Here is a 23,476-nt window from a genome sequence, read left to right on the forward strand (position 1 = left end):
GAGCTTATCAGGTGGTCACTGTCCAATCGGCTTGCCTGATCAAAGAGCTCATCAGGTGGTCACTGACCAATCGGCTTGCCTAATCAAAGAGCTTATCAGGTGGTCACTGACCAATCGGCTTGCCTAATCAAAGAGCTTATCAGGTGGTCACTGACCAATCGGCTTGCCTAATCAAAGAGCTCATCAGGTGGTCACTGACCAATCGGCTTGCCTAATCAAAGAGCTTATCAGGTGGTCACTGACCAATCGGCTTGCCTAATCAAAGAGCTTATCAGGTGGTCACTGACCAATCGGCTTGCCTAATCAAAGAGCTTATCAGGTGGTCACTGTCCAATCGGCTTGCCTAATCAAAGAGCTTATCAGGTGGTCACTGACCAATCGGCTTGCCTAATCAAAGCGCTTATCAGGTGGTCACTGACCAATCGGCTTGCCTAATCAAAGAGCTTATCAGGTGGTCACTGACCAATCAGCTTGCCTAATCAAAGAGCTTATGAAGAAGCACAGCTGCAGACAGTGTGTGGCGCTGGTTCAGTTGCCTATACTAGCTTCACGCAAAAGCTCCCATCGAGACATCTGATGTAATCTCACTGTCCTCCATTTAACCTTTCTTGAGAAGGACTTTTTATTTACAAAGAAGCTTTCCTGTATAAAAAAAATAAAAACTATTTTACATAATTAGTCAAATCAGAATATGAATGTGCCTTCACCACAGTACGAGTAGGTCTCTCCAAGCCTTCAATTTTAATTTAAATGCATTGCTGCCATATATTTAGTACAATCAAAACACTCTTTTTAGAGGATATAAGACTTAACATTGACTTGTAATTTGGAATAATGTAATCAAAATTGGAGGCTCAAGTAAAATGAACTTCCATATTTGTGCTCAGTAGCCTGAAATCATAGAATTCAAAATGATAGAATTCATCCTTTTTATGGCATGGCATGGCAATTGTGCTCATTATGAAAGCTTTTTTCTCTCTTTTATTGTGGGGTGTTTCTACAATGAGCTTTTTGGGGTTTTCTAAAGGAAATTCACTTAAGCATGTTGCTGCTTTGGCCTGCACACTCACTACTCAACATTAAATTAATGGCTTGACGGATTTGTGCTTCGCAAAACAATTTGAGCAAAGCATGTCGAGTTCCATTTATTCGTTGGCTAACAGCACGAGCCTCGAGGCGTTTTACACTTTGATACCTGCACCAATCCAGAGCTCACAGTGCATCATCGCGTGGGCAAAAACCTTAAGACAGCCATCAGCAACAGCATGGACCAGCCCTGTGTGGAACAGCAACACCTACAGGGCTCAACTCAGGTCCCATGTGCTTTACTCACAGCTGCTAGTTTTCCCTCTTTGATGACATCATAAGGCAGACCCCTCCTATCATCATTGCTTCCTTAACTAGCTCAGGACAGCAGAATCATTTGCATCGCTGCACAAAGGGCTCCACTCACTCAGCTGAGAACGACAGCCTCCCTGCCTCCCTGCCAGTCGTGCCACAGCCTGGCGCTATGCCACTTACAAACTGGAACTGCTTCTATGGCCTTTTAAAACATTCATTACTGACCAACCACCAGCCTTTCATTAAGATCAAACATTGGGATTGACTAACCTAACCGTAGATCAGACTCAACCCTAAACTCCTGTATGCCAGCTTCCCACCATTTAGAAAGATTCTAGGTTTCATATACAGTTGTAGTCAAAAGTTTACATTATTATTATTTATTTCTGAGCAGACACCCTTACCCAGGGCGACTTACAGTGGTATACAAAAAATACATATCAAGAATTACAGTGCAATTAAGAGCAAGATACAAAATACAGTGACTTCAGTCCTAATAAGAGAAAATACAAAACACAGTATGATTTGATATCGGGGCAGTTCAAGAGCAGATAACAGTGTTGAAAGTTACATCAGGGTTAGATATGAGTGCAAGTGAAATACAAAATACTACAGATTGGGTTAAATGCCAGATTAAATACAGTAACATAGGGAGCAGATAAGTGTGTTAAAGTGCATTAAAGGCAGAGTGCTATATTGTCCAGAAGGGAAGAGTTGAGTTTTACAGGTGTTGTCTAAAGAGGTGTGTTTGAATTAGCACTTTTGGAGTTTTGCAAAAAAAATTGCTTTTGCTTCAAAAGATGTTTCCTAAAATTCTTTGTTTGAGAAATTTCTAGAAATTCTAAATTTCCACTGGAGTATGTAAATTTTTGACTACAACTGTATATGGTGATTTGTTTAATCAATGTCTTTATATAATATACTGTAATGTATTTTATTACATTTGAACTAAGCTTAAATATTTAAAAATAAGTGTTTACCTCTACTGTATATTTACAATACATTATCATCTATATATTTTCTTATTTTATTATGTTGTTGTTGTGTAATCCCTGTATGTTACAGTACACACTCTTTTGTACGTCATTATTGTGAATATACTGTACCACTGTATTTGCTATTTACCACAGATCTTGACTTCACCAAATATGGTCAAGTCTCATAGAAACAACTCTTTAGCTGAACGAGACCTGTATAAATGGTTATATAGCTTCATGTATCCATCGCAACCGGTCTTTTAGTTTCATAAACACCACAACTCAAACAATCCCTAAGAGATACGAAGCAGCACACAGCACAGGACGTGATAAGAGACAAAGCATGGCCTTGCTGTTATTACGCGGATGAAACTTATCTCATCCTGCCCGCCAACATGTTTGCAGGCTGTTTTCCTGTAAATTGCTCTTGTCATCATTTCAATATCCAATTTATGTTTTGGTATCACACATTATCTGAACTCAACTACACAGCACCTCATGGGTGTGGGCGGGCAAAGCACAAGGGACTGGCCAATTGAAGGACACAGTGGTTAGTATCCAAGGTGTCTGTAACCCTGACCTATATGCACAGCATGGACAGTGTACTTCAGAACTAATGAGCCATGCAGTTTCAGGAAAACTGTACTTTCTGAAGCTAATCAGGTTGCAGTATCGTGTTACAATATGGAACATAGTTATCCTCATGCTCTGCTGCCACAATATAAATGCTGGGGTTGTCTCTCAGTAACTGTATCACATGCCATTTAAAAATCAAAGTATTGGTGTTTCATAGCCTTAAAACTTAGTGAAAAACAAAGGGTGGTGATAACTGGACTGTCTTATCTTTAACCACATTCACACACTTTATTTGTGTCAGTGAAAATGTGAGGATGATTCAAAAGATCCACATTCATGAATCATGCTGCTATGAAACTAGCTCTTAAGTGGTGACGTCCTGGCAATGACCTTGGTCTCAGCCCCCCCTAACTCATTCCATTCCCAGAGCAGATGACATAAACAGCACCCACACACTTGCAGGTCACTAATGCTGACTAACTGGAATCTCTGACTTACTCAGAGTAAGTTCCCTAACAGCTGTTGGAACGGACTCCACTCAAACCCTCTCCCAAAATAAAAGAGTCGCGTCTGTCAACCATTCAGAGAGGCAGCACTTCAATATTGCATTAGCCAACAATACAACTACAGGGCTGCGGTGACCCGAGACAGGACTCTGAGGAGACAAGAGCATGCTGCAGCGCGGGCCGTGGCTTTGTTTCACCCCTCAGTTCAATACACTGAAGCCATCTGATTCTTGAGCACACATGAGACTATCCCCAACAGCAACCCTTTCAATAGGAAGTGACCTCATGGCACGGGTCCTCACTAATTAACCAAGCAGCCAGCTCCTGACATATCTAGTTCTTTTGGTTAAAATAATAATAATAATAATAATAATAATAATAATAATAATAATAATAATAATAATAATAATAATGGAAAAAGAAACTAACTGGCTTCAGTAATAGGTGGTAGAAAATGTCCATAACTTTGCCTGTTAAACAGTTTAACACAGCAATGGAGACTGCAATACCCTGTTCAAGTACTGATGCCAGCATCACTTTTGAAATTTCTAGGTCTGTGCTATTAGCAGTGTCAAACAGAATGAGGAGCTGCACAGTGAGTGCTGCGGTGAGGCAATCGCACACTGCACGTTACAGCAACACTAATGACTCTGGAAATCACTCCTTACCAGTTTGAATCAAGAACAACGTTCCAGTGCAAGAGGGTGTGTGTGCCCCAAACTGGAACTAACACACATAATGTGGAATTGGCCCAATTCTGTTCAGGAAACCAAGGAAACACATTCTCAAAAATGACAATGTGATCTGCTATACATGATTTAATTTAGCATGGCAAATACATCAAGGTGCCTTAAACATACTAGTTTTAATAAAAAAGTCACAACTACTAAAAGAAAATATGTACAGCTCACCCTGTCAACTTTAGTAACAGTGTTATCAACAACAAAAGGTGCGAGTGAGAGCCCAAATAAGTCAGGGTCAACTATACAAACTGAATGAACATATTTAAATTGTAAAATACGTATTTCTTTCAGATTTTTATTTTCATTAAAATTGTTTGTCCCCTGAAACCACCTTCCCTTTTGGTTCCCTGAAACAGACATACAATGTATTGCCAATGTCTCCGTTCAGTTTGACATTAACAGCACCAGTATTCAGCTGAGCCGGATTGTTTACTAAAAAAAAAAACTAAAAAAAACTAAAAAACAAGAGTGAATAAAAACGTGCCACTCACCTGCAATTCCCTGTAGTAATCCACAGACATTAAAAATACTTTTCTTCATGATGCTCTGAAAGCACATTGTAAAGATAGAAATAAAAGCCACAGTGCAGAGCAGTAAGAGTCCGGCTGCCAAGAAAATGGAAGTGGCTTGCCAGAACCCGCTGGCAATCTCCCCGAAGTTCTCGGCGTATGGGCCGCAGAGGGTTACGCGCCTCAGGTTGGCTACTTTGATGCAGCGCCCGTAGATGCCCAAGGTGGGCCGGTAGGGCTCAGCGCTGGTCTTGACGTCATTCACAAGGGGCTTGGCTCGCCCGATTAGCCAGTCTGCGCTCATGAAGGCAATCAGTTCAGCAAAGGCCACCACGATGCTCATCAGGGTCCACAGCATTGAACGGCAAGTTACAATCACATGACACATGGTGCTATTCCAGGCTGGTGACAGTTCCACAGGTCCAGAGCAGAAGCAGTTTTTTTTTTTGTTTTGTTTTAAATCCACTTTTAAAAATAGGTTTGTTCTTCCTTTTTCACTTCAGAGGGAAGCAAACTGTAAACCGAATTCACTTACTTACAGACTTGCCCGATGAATCCCTCAATGCTCTGGTCACCGACTAACTCCTTCAGCTACTTCAGCTTCTTCAGCTTCTTGTCCTTTCCCTTGCTCCCTCTCTCTCTCTCTGCTGGCTTTCCTGAGCAGTGGAGCGTGTACTTCTGTGTTAAGGTTCACACCGGTACATGATACTACATTTTACTGAAGCACGTCAACAGAGGTACGCCCAACGCCTTCTTACATCACTCCTGAACACACCTACAAAAAAAACAGAGAGAGAGAGATATGAACAAGGAGACTGATATGAAGTGGAGTAAAAAAACTCCCATACCAGCGCAATATAGTCCCAGGGTTTGTCTAGAGGCTCTGCATCAGCACTCACACTTCCGATAAGGACTTGTTAGGTTCAGCTGGAACAGGCCCAGATTTTCCTCTCCAACTGCTATTTATCTGTCATAGCTCAGGAACACCCACTAGTATTCTATACCATTACACAGCTCCACTGCACTTAACTACTTCTGTACTTCTGTATCATTGTATTTGGTGAGCCCTTTAACATCTGAAGTTAAGTACTTAGCTAAGCAGTCTTTTTCAGTGATTAAATGCAAACAAAACAAATATCTCCAGTATAATCCATTGGCCAGGGATATATGGCCAGGGCAGCAGTGTGGAGTAGTGGTTAGGGCTCTGGACTCTTGACCGGAGGGTCGTGGGTTCAATCCCCAGTAGGGGACACTGCTGTTGTACCCTTGAGCAAGGTACTTTACCTAGATTGCTCCAGTAAAAACCCAACTGTATAAATGGGTAATTGTATGTAAAAATAATGTGATATCTTTATAATGTGAAATAATGTATAATGTAATATCTTGTAACAACTGTAAGTCACCCTGGATAAGGGCGTCTGCTAAGAAAGAAATAAATAAATAAATAAAAATAATCCCCAACAGAAAAATAAAAAGTTCTGTATGAACTTCTGTGGATCTACAGTACCAGTAATCATGCCAATTAACATGTCACTTTTCACAAGTAGGGAATAGAGGCTGAAAAAAAAAAAATTAGGATGCAGCTGAGCTTAAATTTTCATTAGTGGATCCAACTAACTTTATTTTTAAATAATCCAACCACACCCTTATTTTATTGGAATTGAGTTTTTAAATTTTATTTATTATCCTTGTAATTCCCCAAACTACTGTCATTGTTTTTTTTTTTATATTTCCTTTGGAGGAAATGGTTAATGAACAGAGCCAGACTGACTTGAGTCACAGGCAGAATATCTATTTAAACAACAATGTTGTTAATGCCAAAGTAACCATGGCAACATTCAAATTCAGTTTTGGTTCATCTCATGAAGTGTGAATCCTTTAACAGGGCAAACTAGGAACCTTTTTTAAACCTTTCACAACATTTTTTTTAAACCTTTCACAACAAATAGCTTGTTAAACTAGCCCAATGCTTGGGACGAGTACATGAATAAAAACACTGATGATACTTTACACTTTCGTATTCTGGTGTGGATCGTGGCGTGAACACATCATTAGCACTTTGAGCAGATTAGCAGACACGCCTTCCTCAGCCTGCCTTCCTACTGCGTGCTCATTACCCTGGTAAGAGCTTTTGGAATGTCCGTTTTGCAAGCACAGCTCATCAGAGACACAGCTTAAAGAAACCAATGGGAAATGAAAGCGGAAAGCGCCAACACTGCTGAAAATCTATAGGTAGTTCATCCGTACCCATAATTACAAAAACACTCGGTGGTAGACCATGTAATATGACTAAAAGAGACGTATAAAATGCTTTTGACAAAGGCTTCGACTAGAAGTCTTTCTTCAACTGAAGACATGCAAATCCAACTGCACATAGTTCTTGTGAGTGGAAAACAAAACCAACATGCTGTGCTATACATGTGAGAAATGGGGTGTTTTTTTCATTCTACAATAAACTTTAAATGAGAATAAAAAGAAAAAAGAAAAGAAAAAGAAAAGCAGTTTGTCTTAAAATGACAGGCCTGAACTGTAATGTTGAACAGGGCCTGCAATTAAACTTGGTTTTAATTTGTGAAATCATGATTAAGATCTATATCCTAAAATCTGGTTGGCACTGCACCTGATATAACAAAAAACACCCTGCCTCCCTTTGGGACACCAGCACACCACAGAGCAGCATGAAAATCAGAGCCCCTTAACAAAGACTTGGGGAGTTCACTTGAAATCAGCAGATCTCTACATTACAGATGCTGTGCACAGCTTTTATCTGCTGATGTTTCTTATAGGCAGCGAGTGATTAAGCTTTTGTTAATGTAATTTCAAGCAGAGATTAAAAGATAAAGCCCACGGAGCAGGAGTGCCTGGCTCAGGTCAATGTGTTGTAACTGCTGCTGCCGTGCCACCCCCTCCCCCCCTCCACCCTCCACGACATGCTTCCAGAAGAGTGCACCAACCTGTTAACTTTCCCACCTAGCTGCTAGATAAGGTCAGGTGCCTCACATCTGTATACAGCGTGCAGTACAGTCCAGATAAACCCGCTTCATAAAGAGGTACTGCGTCATTCCAGCTCAAGCACACCACATTCTGGGGAGGTGTTTCCTCTATTTGTGGTGATGACACACAGATCACATGTGAGGGACAAAATGGTGCCAGGTCAAGTGTCATGCACATGCAAAAAAAAGAGCTGCGTGAGAGAGCCTGAAGGAGGTAAAGCACCTATCTGGATGACCTTATACCTCGTTGATTTCCATGTGGGGGATAACCAAGACAAATCACGTTATCCTTTTAGAAGTGTTTCAAAGGCTTTCCAAATGAATTGTCAGACTGCAAGGAGGGTTGGGAACTCCCGGATGGTCCACTTGAGCGACCTTAAGGTAACAAAGGGAAAATAACCAGTACTGTACTTCTTTAAAAAACACTCGATTATACATTGAAAACTATAAAGACAATTTCAGCCAATGCCTTCACCCGTTCACACTGAATGCATGTACTGTACACAAATAACTGTGCATTTATTCACAGCCCAACAAAAATCACTGAACTTCTCATATTAGGACTGTAAAGGCTCCCACCCTTTTCCCAGGGGATGAAACGTGCATCAGTGTAGTTTGCATTGCGGATGTACTGTACTCACAAGCCTCTGCACGCTCAAGCCTTTCGCAACACAAGTCCAATAACCCTGCTTTTCCTCAAAAGCAAACAAGACCATTCATTCACCACACATGTACCATACAGCACATACAGAGTGGGCTTGTAACAGTCCTGAGCCGAGGTGCGATTGTAATCCTGCATGTAATTGTTACTGTGGATTTCTCTGAATCAGTTTTCAATCGGACCTTACATTGCAGGTTTGAGTGCTGTGACCCATACACTTTTTTTTTCTTCAAGTGTTTGTTATTTTTATGCATACCACAGGGATATCCATCCATAAGTGGCCAGGACTTCAAAACCACAGGCTCCATGGACAAACCCCCAAACCCCGGAGGGAACACACATGTTGAGCTGCCTCACAGACATTTCTATCAAACACACCACCTCCTGTCCTTTTAGCTCACATTTACAGTACATTAAAGAGTAAGTTGCAGGGTTCCGAAAAATATAGCGTTCCACGTCCCCACGTGTTGCTACAACTGTTTAAATAATGTACCTGTCATTTTTCTTTTCATGGTTAACTTCCTGGTAACTTTTTACACTTAAAACTTTAAAGTCTGTTTCAAAGCTCTTTTCAAAATGTCTGCTCTAGTGCACTGATAGTGTGAGGATTATTGCCCACATTGTCAAACAGGTAATATAACGATCCATGATGTGGTATGGAACAGCAAAGCCAGAGCACTTTTTTTTCCATGCAGTGATTTATTTTGAGGAGAGAGCTCAAACCCCAGTGCACTACAGCAGACATTTTGAAAAGAGCTTTGATACAGACTTTAAATGGTTATAAGTGTAAAAAGTTGTCAGGATGTTTCCACTGAAAAGAAACATCACAGGTACGTTATTTAAACAGTTGCAGCAGCACGTTGGGACGTGGAACGCTATATTTTTCGGAACCCCGCTACTTACTCTTTAATGTCTATAGGGTGGGATACGAATTTAACATCTACATCATCTAATACTGGTTACTGATCCCCCAGGAATGTGCTGGATCAGCCTGAAACATGGGAGTTCTGGTTGGTGCAAAGTATCTTTGGATCATTAAAAAACAACACAAAATGGTGTCTTGCAAGGTATTGTGATCTGGTCTCTGAAGCCAATTCATTTGGTGTGCAAAAACAGAGGTCATGGTCAACAAACAACCAAACAAACTGTGCAGTTTAATGAACTTGGTGACTTAATGGAAAAATGACTCACTGATGAATTCTGTTTAGCCAATTGATCCACATGACTGTACTGTAATATGCCTTAGAGCATTCACACACAGCATCCTTTCTGGCATGCCAGTCCCTTGTGTCAGACAGTACTGTGTATGTTAACATCTGTCAAAATAATTCACATTTACAAAGAACAGGACCACTTTTGTGTTTGTGGTTTTACTTTCAGCACCTTAACAGAAATTACATTTTATTACAGAACCAAAAGGGGGGAAAAAAACTGCTTTTACGTTGCAGGGAATTCAGTTGGCCACGACTCCTCCATAGTGTAACGGTTCAGGAATGCTCCGACTGGGGATGAAGTCACAAGGTTCAATTCTCTTTCTTAATGAAAATCCCAAACAAAGTCAACATTGTGTGATTCCGCTGAGGCTTCGGCGGTCTGCATGATGTAGACTTTCTGACCCCACATGAAGCACAGGGATTACCAGCCTTAATGAGCTCTGACACAACTTTGTTCCTTCTGATGAGTAATCAGCAATGCTTTGTTCTTCATCTTCTGTAATGCCCCGTGAGGGTCTATGAAGGAATGAATAAACTGTCCAACCGCAGTCTCCCCGCAATGATAATGCTATTCCGGGTGAGTAAGTGACACAATTCCCATACGCTAGGCTGGAATGAGATCATCTTCACAGAGACTAAACCAGGATTTCACAGCACAGCAATATCCAAAGCTGATCATTTACCACACGCATGCCTCATTGCTGAGCACACTTTTATCACAAGTGTTCTTTCACAGCTTTGAACAAAGTACACTTTAATACTTACGAATGATCATTGACTGTGTATCTGAAGAAGAAGAAGAAGAAGAAGAAGAAGAAGAAGAAGAAGAAGAAGGAGGATACAGAAAAAAAACATTTGAAGAGTCATTGTTTGAGTGCTAGTATAGTGTATAGTGTAGTTGCTTTATCTTTTTTTTTTTGGTGTGTGCATGTGCGTGTGCGTGTGTGATGAGGTCCCACATACTATCTCCACTGGGCTTGTTAAATTGCATATGACTAAGTCTATAAAAGCAAAGTCCTTCAATAAAACCAAAGTCCTTCAATAAAACTGAGCAAAACAAACACATCTCAGTGCCACTTGGGAACAGAGGTGAAAGTGCCAGCAGACGAGGAGTGATGGATGAGGCACACATCGAGGCCTTGATCCTTGAACTTCTCCTGCAGCGATTCACTATAATTGGATAATTACCGAGTCAGTCCCGGGCTCACAGGGGCCGGAGCCAGGCACAAAAGGGGGCCCTTGAAAGCAAGCAGCCTCCCCTGACAGCACAGAGGGCCTCCACACTGATCTCAATCCCCCTGTGAAGGATGAACTGTTCGAACATATTATTCAGGAATGACCCTCCTTCTAAGCACACTAGGGCTGGCACATGGGGCTCTGTTTTAACTGCTTTGTGAAACAGTAATGCTGCTGCTTTTCTTGTTTTGACAGGCCTGACCTCAATGAGTTCTAGAAGCGCTGGCGGTCTAATAAAATCAAAACCCCTTTCCAGGGCCAGAGTGCTCAGGGTCAACACTTCCACAAGGCAGCCAGTAGGTGGCACCGCAACAGATCAATTGGACTATAAATAATAGTAAAGGAGCTCTCTGCTGCCAGGGTCCCTTCACTACACAAAATGGATTACTCATATCAAAAATAATTTGGATTTAAAGTAAAGTGGTACCGATGGTGAACTATGCCAGCACTGAGTAACCCCCACACTAATTGTCTTGTGCTCTTGTGGTATCGGGTGACGCTGTTTTTTAAGGTGTGTCCAAAATACATGTCAAATATAATAACAATTAAAATGTCAGAAAGTATGTTTACTATACTTGAATAATTTAGAAACAAATTCATCTGATAGATAAAAAAAAAAAAATACAAAATCAATGAGATTTCACTCAACTGCAGTGGTGCACTTTTCAAACAGAGGGAAAGTCTCTGTCATAAAAACAGAGCCAGTATTACCATGGAGTTTTGGAAAACACTGCAGTTTGAAAATCGTGTTATACATGTAGTTTGCACTTTCACCCTACTCCCGTACTGCCATGCAATCTTCATGGGAACTCCAGTATCCACTGTTGCCACTAGCATGGTTTCTCTCGTAACCTGTGCTTTGGTTCTGTTCAGTGAATAACACCGATATATTCTTCTGTATTCTGACCCCATTCCAGTGTGCTTTGGCTCAGGCTAACAATAAGAAAGGCTGTAAAGTTTACTATCCTAGCCTGCAAATGTTTAGCTGCCCTCATAGTTAATGTCTGTTCCAAATGACTAACCATTTGCTGCTGGTACCATGAACTCTGCAGCCCTGCTACCAAAAAAGACACACGGAACCTGGACATTTCTTATCAGAAGATAAGATTTTGTTTTCAGTGGCTTGACATGAACAATAAAGCCTTTCTACTTCCTCCTAGAAGTTTGTTTAAACTGTTGTGCATTGCTATGGCAATCAATGACAGGCTATAAAAATAACACACCATGTGTAAATTCAGAAGATTGGAATATATTATGGCACAGGCATAAAAAAAGGCCTTTATTCACTCAACAGCTGCTTCGACCTAAAAAGTAAATACATAAATAAATAAAAGAACACCTGTTTGCATGTCAAAACAATTAGCATATTATGAGCAACTTCCTCAGCAATAATTATCCAAGTATTTCAAGTGGGGGAGAAAAGGTTTAAATCAGGATAATTCTGAGAGTGGAAATACCCTGACTGGTCAAGTTAATCTAACGTCTCCCCAGGGATCTACCAACACAGGTGGCAGGAAGCGCAGGAGGGACGGACATGGCTACAATGAAACGCTGGCTGTGTTATCACTATGCACTCTAGAATCTAAAGGGAGGGACAGACATGGCTACAATGAAACGCTGGCTGTGTTATCACTATGCACTCTAGAATCTAAAGGGAGGGACGGACATGGCTACAATGAAACGCTGGCTGTGTTATCACTATGCACTCTAGAATCTAAAGGGAGGGACGGACATGGCTACAATGAAACGCTGGCTGTGTTATCACTATGCACTCTAGAATCTAAAGGGAGGGACGGACATGGCTACAATGAAACGCTGGCTGTGTTATCACTATGCACTCTAGAATCTAAAGGGAGGGACGGACATGGCTAAAATGAAACGCTGGCTGTGTTATCACTATGCACTCTAGAATCTAAAGGGAGGGACGGACATGGCTACAATGAAACGCTGGCTGTGTTATCACTATGCACTCTAGAATCTAAAGGGAGGGACAGACATGGCTACAATGAAACGCTGGCTGTGTTATCACTATGCACTCTAGAATCTAAAGGGAGGGACAGACATGGCTACAATGAAACGCTGGCTGTGTTATCACTATGCACTCTAATCTAAAGGGAGGGACGGACATGGCTAAAATGAAAAGCTGGCTGTGTTATCACTATGCACTCTAGAATCTAAAGGGAGGGACAGACATGGCTACAATGAAACGCTGGCTGTGTTATCACTATGCACTCTAGAATCTAAAGGGAGGGACAGACATGGCTACAATGAAACGCTGGCTGTGTTATCACTATGCACTCTAGAATCTAAAGGGAGGGACAGACATGGCTACAATGAAATGCTGGCTGTGTTATCACTATGCACTCTAGAATCTAAAGGGAGGGACAGACATGGCTACAATGAAACGCTGGCTGTGTTATCACTATGCATTCTAATATAAAGGGTATCTTGTGCCCCTCACACTACATGCATCGCTGCAGTGCGTTGCAGGCACAGCACGGGAGCAGCTGTGTGTTTCTGCACCACCTGTCAGAGCCCTGCCTGTGCTTGTTTTCATACAGAAACACTTCCCACATGACACTTAGCAAGCTCTATGCATTGCAACAACAACAACAACAACAACAACAACAACAACAACGACGACGCATGTGTTTCCAGCCGCTGGTGAAAACAACAATGAAATAGGTAAGTGAATTACAGTTCATTTAATAGTTTAAATCGTTGATTGCTAAGGTAACCTGACTGCACTTAAAAATAGTAATTTCAGTTTCTTTTGTGTGCTGGGCTGTGTTGAATTGGGAGGCTGATTAGAAAGGTGTGTTAAGCATACGGCTCCAGGCCTACAGGATAGTATAAATTGGCAATCAGTGTCTCAGAACGCCAGCCGTTCTAAGCGCCAGCCGTCTAAGGGCCACACGTCCAAGGGCAGTCTGAGCTGTGGTAGTCTAAGGGCCACACGTCCAAGGGCAGTCTGAGCTGTGGCAGTCCGAGCGAGGACAGGTGGAGTGAGGACCTTTTTCAAATCCCTCCCAGTGGCTACTAGAGGCCTTACTCCTACTTTGACACCTAACGTCTGGATCCCTTGGACAAAGCGGGCTCACTCATTCTCCACTCCTAGAATGAACACTGGTAAGTGCCTGCTGCACATACCCTTACTAACTCTTACTCCCCCTACGCTGCCTGCTACAAACTTGACAATCTCCTTATTCAATTGTCACAATTAAACCATTACATTAAAAATACAACATTTGATAACACAGTATTTGTTAAAAAAGAGATGCATTTGGTTTTAATTGGAAAATTAGAAAAACTAAGATAAAAAGCTAGTTTGTAGAAAATAGAACAATTAAGAGTTCAAAACAAATGTAATACAATTGGAACCGTATTTGTTTTTAAATCACTTTTTTTTTTTCAAAGAAAAAGCCAGTATGTAAAAATAGAGCAATTAAAAAGACTATTTAAAAAAAAATAATAATTAAGAAAACTGAAAAAAATTATGGGGGAAAAAAATGTAGAATATTTTGTAACTGGCTGCCATTTGATGATGGTCTCTGGGTTTTAATTATAATTGAATATTTGAGGTTCAGAGGAATAAAAACCAAGACACAACCATGACAAGTCATAACCCAACCCCCCAAAATGCACATTTCATCAGTCTGGGTTTAATGTGTGTCCCCCTCTGAAGAAAACTCTTATGAGATGCTATGAAATAAGAACCCTCCTCCACTCCACAACCTACCCCATAGTTAACCCTTCAAGGTACAAGGGACACGTGTGTGCCACAAATACAAATGACACTAACTTTCTATTCTTGCAATGAGGTGCACGAAACAGGGTTTAAAAATGACTGACACGTTGTCAGATTGTCAGATTGCTCATGTAAACAGTATTTTGGGGACTAAACAGCATGAGAATCAAACTGGGCCTAATTTAAATGTGACCCCCCCCCCCCCCCCGCTTTTCCTTCATTTGCATAGTGTTTGGGGAAAAGTAGGCGTTCTCAGGAAAATGCAAAAAGGTACCATATCCACATTTATTTCATGAGACAGAAATGTCTCGAGAAAAAGCAAACTCTTATGTAAATTAACCCAATGACATGCCTACCTAATACTGAGCTTATGGTTACCTTGAACTGCCCTTTCAAAGCCATCCTCCCAGCATTAATCATGAGTCAATTCCTCTCTGAAACACATATCCACCATTTACAGAAATCAACCAAGTGTGTCTCCCCATTAACATTTAAATCTGATTTTACTGCACAAACCAATTACTTTTTTATCTCCAGTTATTACCTTAGGTAATGCAATTGTTCATATTGGCCAAGTTCGCTGGACACCTGGAATGTGTACGTACACTTGTGAGGAAGACTTTTCAATCAGGTTAATTATTGACTTCAATGAGATATTAGAAATGAAACAATGTGTTAACAGCTAACAGGTGTAGAGACAAAGCAGACAATAAACAAGTCTTTCTCAAAAACAACATTGAAGGCAACTGTAAAATATTATGGCCAAATTCTACCCCTTTCTTGCTTTAGACTTGACAAAGGAGTCAACGTGTCCGCAATCCGTAAACAAAAGATTTTTAAATCATGTCAACGTGTTCATTAGGAAAGCGTCCATTTCTTACATGATGATTACCATGAAGTGTGTCATTTATTCTTCTGTAGTATACTGAACCTGCTACTTGAATACATCACTAAGAAGTCATATCAGGAGACCAATTAATAGTATTTGTTCAGATGGTGGATGACCAGTCTTCTTGACGTAATTACACCACATGGCTGTTATTACTAATAAAGTGAACTGTTTATAGCAATCTCAAAGGAATGAGATCATGTCTAAAGAGAAAAGCACAAAGGCTACACTGCGAAACGACAGTATATTGTTAAACATATCCAGACATTTGTAATCACTGCTTGTAAAGACCAAGGTCTGGCAGGCTTTAGGTAAACATTCATTCTGGATTTCTGATACGGTTGATTTTCTACCGTGGTAACATTTAACATAACATCATATACATACTCGACAAGTACTTGAACATGAATCACCCCAATAAAATAATATTTAACTGCTACTGAAAGTCACAATAATACCTCTTAAAACGGTTTAATTGTATGTGCTTATTTAATTCTGCTCAATGTTTTCTTCTTAACATGAAAAACAAGCTAGACTTATTTTAGGCCTCAATTTGCTCCATTCCTATGACAACAGTCACCAGCAATGTCTCACCAATGCAGGCCCTAATGGTGAGTGTAACAAGTCAGTAACACAGCCCCAGAGTTTCTGGTGCCAGAACCACAACAACAGAAAAACAGCATTGTCATAAACTCCCAAATTGTATTCCGGACTTGTAAGCCTACTGAGTGAGGTTTTGAGGTTTACTATGGAGATTATAAAGTCAGAAGTAAAACTATCAGAAAATCAATTATTTCAACTAGCACTTTAACAGCAAAAACTAAAACTGTTACAGAGAAATAAGTTGCTTAAAAAGTCCTCCTGTTGTGTGGTGTGGTTCTGCTGTAATATCCTAGCAATTTGATTGTCTACATCTATCCTGCAATTTGATTGTCCACATTCTCAATCCCCTCCTGGCGCGGTTTTGCACTTGCCCTGCAAAGACTTGCAGTGGTCAGGCCAGTTGCCAGACACGACTTGCTTCCAAGTTTTTATTTATTTATTTTTACAAACAAAATCAAAAGTGCAATCGAGTTGACTCGTTACAAGCTGCTTTTTGTCTCCAAAGGGCTGCCAAGTTTTACCTAACATGGGAGATCTGCCAGCGAGTAGAAGGGATGGATCCTGGGGACAAGCTGGCTTTTCACCAGCAACAACTGACTGAGCAGTCTTACCTAACAGACATTTCTCTTTGAGGACCACAATGTATCAGCTTTTTATTTTCAACTTGCTAATGCATTGGGGCCCAACAAAGAACATGGCATTTCACAGAGACATTATATTTAACAAGGACAGAAAACAAGTCAAATTATTATATTGTTTTCAATTTACTGAAAGGGTAATGGGCACCAATAGCCTTTCCTTGGAGTTTGCATCAAGTAGACCATACACTCTCCAGAAAGTATACTAAAAAAAATAGAGGACCTTTATTACTAAGGTGTTCCAATGGGGTCTTTTTGAATATCTTAATAAAAAACACCTTCTCTACAAAACACATGCAGATAGTACCGTCACAACTAATAGCCCTTCCCAATTCTATAACATTTCCCAAATCGCTGTTTCCACTTTTACTAATACATGCTTTACTGGCTACAAGACCATAAAAGGGTTAAAAAGAATCAGATCAATGCAAAGTGCCGCTTCAATGCTACATTTCATTGTGAGGTTATCCTATTGCATTCCCTTGCTACCTTCACCATGTCAACTCTAATCAAGCTTATTTGAAAAGGGCAGGAATACAATGCATCTCTGACAGCGATCATGACAGGCCCATGCTGTATGTGTTGGCATGATGTTGTATTGGGGTTGGTCCTTCAGGCAGGGATGCAGTCCATTGAAGCTTCCTATGGAATTACATGAGCTGCATTCCAGCACAGGGCTACATTGGGAGCAGATGATAATAGCAAACTTCTACAGTCAGTCATTGATCAAAAGTTAATAGCAAACTGAGGCAGTAAGAATTAACTACAGTATGCGCCAAAGCAGACAGAATGCCATGATGGAATTATCCAGGTCCATAAACCATGGTCTAACGTTAATGTTATTACACGGTGCAATGCAGTTCAACAGGAAACCGATTAGTTAAAAACAGGAGGTTAATTATTATTCAGATTGCGTTATACTCCATCAGCTACATAGTTTAGGTCTCTTTATCACATTCCCCTGAACAAAACGATTTGCAACACTGCGCGTAGGGAATGACTAAATGCCTTGTTTAAACTGTTTACAAAATAGTATTGTCTTGCAAGCTAATATTACAAAACCTGCTGACCTAATAGCACCCAAGGAGTAAATCATATAGAAAGCAAACTAAGTCTAATTTATAAAACCTGTCAACTGATGACAAAGATTTCATTAAAAATAAGACATGGTATACAAACAGTATACAATATAAAATAATAAATACAGTAAAACTGTGTTTATCCGAACTCCGATTATCCAAACAGCCCCTTGTTAACCTGTCCTGTTGAGTGTTGTGCTCTATTCAGCCTTCAGTTTCTGGTATTTACAGAACAGTGCAGTGCTGTAGGTTACAAAGTTACAGGTAAAGGGGCAAATTTTTCTTGGCTTCAAGGTTTCTTGACTATGGACAGTCATGTAAAAAAATGTCATAATTCAATTATCAAAACAATTCGATTACCCAGTTAGTTTGGATAATATAAGATGTACTGTAAAAAAAAAAAATAGTAAAAACCTTCACATTATTTGATGCGTTTAACAGGGAGGCTGATTTCATGTCTCAGTAAAAAAAAAAAAAAATTGGCATCAATTGGAGGTTCTAAAAAGAACATCTTAAACCTTCATTAACACCGGCAGGAAAGAGACTCCCCCACATTCCCACACTGCTCCTCTGCGAGCTCCACTGGCTCCTGCCATTTCCCATTCTCTTGCAAATCCATTTCCTGTGAAGCTTACTTTATAAACAGTTTGCATTAGAAACCTGTGGCTTTATAAAGTGTACATCCCGTTTGTTATCAGGGATTACTTTATTACAGCTACTGGTAAATCCGCAAAGCGAAGTTGCTCAGAACCACAATGTCATTGTAAAGAACTCACTCTCTAAATGATTTTCTAAACTCCAGTGGTAAAAAGCACCTCATTGATTAGATTGCTGATTAGATATTACAATATAGGTGAACAGTTTGCTTTATGAGCGAATAATGATTTTAATTCAGCGCTTAAACTTATGGATTTTGCTCATCTTTTACAAAAGTATGGTTCTCCATACTTTGTTAACCCCTTAATGTACAAAAGGATTTGAGCGCTTGTTCAAACGATTTCTTCTTAAAATACATTTGGAGTGACTCAAGTAACACGAGGAGGAAACTGACAATTTGGATGTCCAGATCCAACCTTTCAGTACATTTTAAACTCTATTTCATGCACCTCATTGCAAAAATAAGAAAGTTAGCATAATTTTATTTGTGGGACACATATGTCCCCTTGTACCTTAAAGGGTTAAATTGTGTCTCTTAATCCATTGCAAATGACACATGGTCACAGCATCAGTTTCCTGGCACAATGCATTAAGAGACCCTACTGTATCTTGTTCTTAAGAAAGCAAAGCAATCACTGAAAGCAAGCATAGCAGCTCCGACCTGGGGTTTAACCTGCAAGTGATCAATTCTCATAGCAGCAGCTCTGAACTGGGGTTTAACCTGCAAGAGATCAATTCTCATAGCAGCTCTGACCTGGTGTTTAACCTGCAAGAGATCAATTCTCATAGCAGCAGCTCTGAACTGGGGTTTAACCTGCAAGAGATCAATTCTCATAGCAGCAGCTCTGAACTGGGGTTTAACCTGCAAGAGATCAATTCTCATAGCAGCAGCTCCGATCTGGGGTTTAACCTGCAAGAGATCAATTCTCATAGCAGCAGCTCTGAACTGGGGTTTAACCTGCAAGAGATCAATTCTCATAGCAGCAGCTCCGATCTGGGGTTTAACCTGCAAGAGATCAATTCTCATAGCAGCAGCTCTGAACTGGGGTTTAACCAGCAAGAGATCAATTCTCATAGCAGCAGCTCCGACCTGGGGTTTAACCTGCAAGAGATCAATTCTCATAGCAGCAGCTCTGAACTGGGGTTTAACCTGCAAGAGATCAATTCTCATAGCAGCAGCTCCGATCTGGGGTTTAACCTGCAAGAGATCAATTCTCATAGCAGCTCCGACCTGGGGTTTAACCAGCAAGAGATCAATTCTCATAGCAGCAGCTCTGAACTGGGGTTTAACCAGCAAGAGATCAATTCTCATAGCAGCAGCTCCGATCTGGGGTTTAACCTGCAAGAGATCAATTCTCATAGCAGCTCCGACCTGGGGTTTAACCAGCAAGAGATCAATTCTCATAGCAGCTCCGACCTGGGGTTTAACCTGCAAGAGATCAATTCTCATAGCAGCAGCTCCGATCTGGGGTTTAACCAGCAAGAGATCAATTCTCATAGCAGCAGCTCTGAACTGGGGTTTAACCTGCAAGAGATCAATTCTCATAGCAGCAGCTCTGAACTGGGGTTTAACCTGCAAGAGATCAATTCTCATAGCAGCAGCTCTGAACTGGGGTTTAACCTGCAAGAGATCAATTCTCATAGCAGCAGCTCCGATCTGGGGTTTAACCTGCAAGAGATCAATTCTCATAGCAGCAGCTCTGAACTGGGGTTTAACCTGCAAGAGATCAATTCTCATAGCAGCAGCTCTGAACTGGGGTTTAACCAGCAAGAGATCAATTCTCATAGCAGCAGCTCCGATCTGGGGTTTAACCTGCAAGAGATCAATTCTCATAGCAGCTCCGACCTGGGGTTTAACCAGCAAGAGATCAATTCTCATAGCAGCTCCGACCTGGGGTTTAACCTGCAAGAGATCAATTCTCATAGCAGCAGCTCTGAACTGGGGTTTAACCTGCAAGAGATCAATTCTCAAAGCAGCAGCTCTGAACTGGGGTTTAACCAGCAAGAGATCAATTCTCATAGCAGCAGATCTGAACTGGGGTTTAACCAGCAAGAGATCAATTCTCATAGCAGCAGCTCTGAACTGGGGTTTAACCTGCAAGAGATCAATTCTCATAGCAGCAGCTCTGAACTGGGGTTTAACCTGCAAGAGATCAATTCTCATAGCAGCAGCTCTGAACTGGGGTTTAACCTGCAAGAGATCAATTCTCATAGCAGCAGCTCTGAACTGGGGTTTAACCAGCAAGAGATCAATTCTCATAGCAGCAGCTCTGAACTGGGGTTTAACCTGCAAGAGATCAATTCTCATAGCAGCAGCTCCGACCTGGGGTTTAACCTGCAAGAGATCAATTCTCATAGCAGCAGCTCTGAACTGGGGTTTAACCAGCAAGAGATCAATTCTCATAGCAGCTCCGACCTGGGGTTTAACCTGCAAGAGATCAATTCTCATAGCAGCAGCTCTGAACTGGGGTTTAACCTGCAAGAGATCAATTCTCAAAGCAGCAGCTCTGAACTGGGGTTTAACCAGCAAGAGATCAATTCTCATAGCAGCAGCTCCGACCTGGGGTTTAACCTGCAAGAGATCAATTCTCATAGCAGCAGCTCTGAACTGGGGTTTAACCAGCAAGAGATCAATTCTCATAGCAGCAGCTCTGAACTGGGGTTTAACCAGCAAGAGATCAATTCTCATAGCAGCAGCTCTGAACTGGGGTTTAACCAGCAAGAGATCAATTCTCATAGCAGCAGCTCTGAACTGGGGTTTAACCTGCAAGAGATCAATTCTCATAGCAGCAGCTCTGAACTGGGGTTTAACCTGCAAGAGATCAATTCTCATAGCAGCAGCTCTGAACTGGGGTTTAACCTGCAAGAGATCAATTCTCATAGCAGCAGCTCTGAACTGGGGTTTAACCAGCAAGAGATCAATTCTCATAGCAGCAGCTCTGAACTGGGGTTTAACCTGCAAGAGATCAATTCTCATAGCAGCAGCTCCGATCTGGGGTTTAACCAGCAAGAGATCAATTCTCATAGCAGCAGATCTGAACTGGGGTTTAACCAGCAAGAGATCAATTCTCATAGCAGCAGCTCCGACCTGGGGTTTAACCTGCAAGTGATCAATTCTCAAAGCAGCAGCTCTGAACTTGGGTTTAACCAGCAAGAGATCAATTCTCATAGCAGCAGATCTGAACTGGGGTTTAACCAGCAAGAGATCAATTCTCATAGCAGCAGCTCTGAACTGGGGTTTAACCTGCAAGAGATCAATTCTCATAGCAGCAGCTCTGAACTGGGGTTTAACCTGCAAGAGATCAATTCTCATAGCAGCAGCTCTGAACTGGGGTTTAACCTGCAAGAGATCAATTCTCATAGCAGCAGCTCTGAACTGGGGTTTAACCTGCAAGAGATCAATTCTCATAGCAGCAGCTCTGAACTGGGGTTTAACCTGCAAGAGATCAATTCTCATAGCAGCAGCTCCGATCTGGGGTTTAACCTGCAAGAGATCAATTCTCATAGCAGCAGCTCCGATCTGGGGTTTAACCAGCAAGAGATCAATTCTCATAGCAGCAGATCTGAACTGGGGTTTAACCAGCAAGAGATCAATTCTCATAGCAGCAGCTCCGACCTGGGGTTTAACCTGCAAGTGATCAATTCTCAAAGCAGCAGCTCTGAACTGGGGTTTAACCAGCAAGAGATCAATTCTCATAGCAGCAGCTCCGACCTGGGGTTTAACCAGCAAGAGATCAATTCTCATAGCAGCAGATCTGAACTGGGGTTTAACCAGCAAGAGATCAATTCTCATAGCAGCAGCTCCGACCTGGGGTTTAACCAGCAAGAGATCAATTCTCATAGCAGCAGATCTGAACTGGGGTTTAACCAGCAAGAGATCAATTCTCATAGCAGCAGCTCTGAACTGGGGTTTAACCTGCAAGAGATCAATTCTCATAGCAGCAGCTCCGACCTGGGGTTTAACCAGCAAGAGATCAATTCTCATAGCAGCAGATCTGAACTGGGGTTTAACCAGCAAGAGATCAATTCTCATAGCAGCAGATCTGAACTGGGGTTTAACCAGCAAGAGATCAATTCTCATAGCAGCAGCTCCGACCTGGGGTTTAACCAGCAAGAGATCAATTCTCATAGCAGCAGATCTGAACTGGGGTTTAACCTGCAAGAGATCAATTCTCATAGCAGCAGCTCCGACCTGGGGTTTAACCTGCAAGAGATCAATTCTCATAGCAGCAGCTCTGAACTGGGGTTTAACCAGCAAGAGATCAATTCTCATAGCAGCAGCTCCGGCCTGGGGTTTAACCTGCAAGAGATCAATTCTCATAGCAGCTCTGAACTGGGGTTTAACCTGCAAGAGATCAATTCTCATAGCAGCAGCTCTGAACTGGGGTTTAACCAGCAAGAGATCAATTCTCATAGCAGCAGCTCTAAACTGGGGCTTAACCAGCAAGAGATCAATTCTCATAGCAGCTCTGACCTGGTGTTTAACCAGCTCTCCACAACACATATGCAGGACTAGTCTGCGAAAGCAAAACACATGGAATCCATACCCACCAATGGAACGGATCAAGTTACACCTAATGGGTTTGACTGCTAGTTATTCTATTGCACATTTTAACGTACAAATTGCTACATTTGCATGTACATGCCTCTGTGTAAAACAGCCTCCTTACTGGAACTTAAACATACATTACATTGGAATGGCAGTTGGTGGAAATAAATTCGAAGCTTTTTGGTGTTGGGACAAATGCCACACATGTGAAACTCATCTCACCTCATTCTTTTTTGGATTTGAAAGACACTGTATAATATTTTCCAGCTCCACATAACCCATGTACTAAAGGGAAACAGGGTTTCGGCCAGTTCCACTGTGCAGAAACTCTACACCGATGAGTAGTTACTTAAGGAAAGTGTGTTTTACGTGGAGAGGAAAGTAAACATATCAAGGATGTTATAAACGAGAGGTTTACAGCAGTTTTTAGTACTCGAGTGCAATAGCATAGGCTCTGGTGTTTTAAAAGTGCTGAATGATGCTCTTATGCACGGAGGTTTATGCATGACAAGCACTTAACCCTTTGTTGCTGCACTTATTGCACAGGGTCTGGTTAA

At 41.4% G+C, this 23,476-nt stretch overlaps 1 protein-coding gene across 5 annotated transcripts in view; it reads right to left on the reverse strand.

Annotated features, from left to right (window-relative positions):
• LOC117403808 (LHFPL tetraspan subfamily member 2 protein-like) overlaps nt 1-23,476 on the reverse strand; it is a 76,682-nt gene that overhangs the window by 14,449 nt on the left and 38,757 nt on the right. For 4 of the 5 annotated variants that reach the window (XR_009307452.1, XM_058988565.1, XM_058988547.1 and 1 more), the window contains one exon: nt 4,635-5,427. Coding sequence is in view for 4 of the 5 variants with exons in the window: in XM_058988565.1 (XP_058844548.1) it covers nt 4,635-5,040 (406 nt within the window). In the remaining variant the exon portion in view is untranslated. Of the gene's footprint in view, nt 1-4,634; nt 5,428-7,888; nt 8,021-23,476 lie in introns of all 5 variants that reach the window. The other variant, XM_058988552.1, reaches the window with a different exon arrangement.

This window comes from Acipenser ruthenus, chromosome 2 (genome assembly GCF_902713425.1).
Source record: "Acipenser ruthenus chromosome 2, fAciRut3.2 maternal haplotype, whole genome shotgun sequence".
NCBI lineage: Eukaryota > Metazoa > Chordata > Actinopteri > Acipenseriformes > Acipenseridae > Acipenser > Acipenser ruthenus.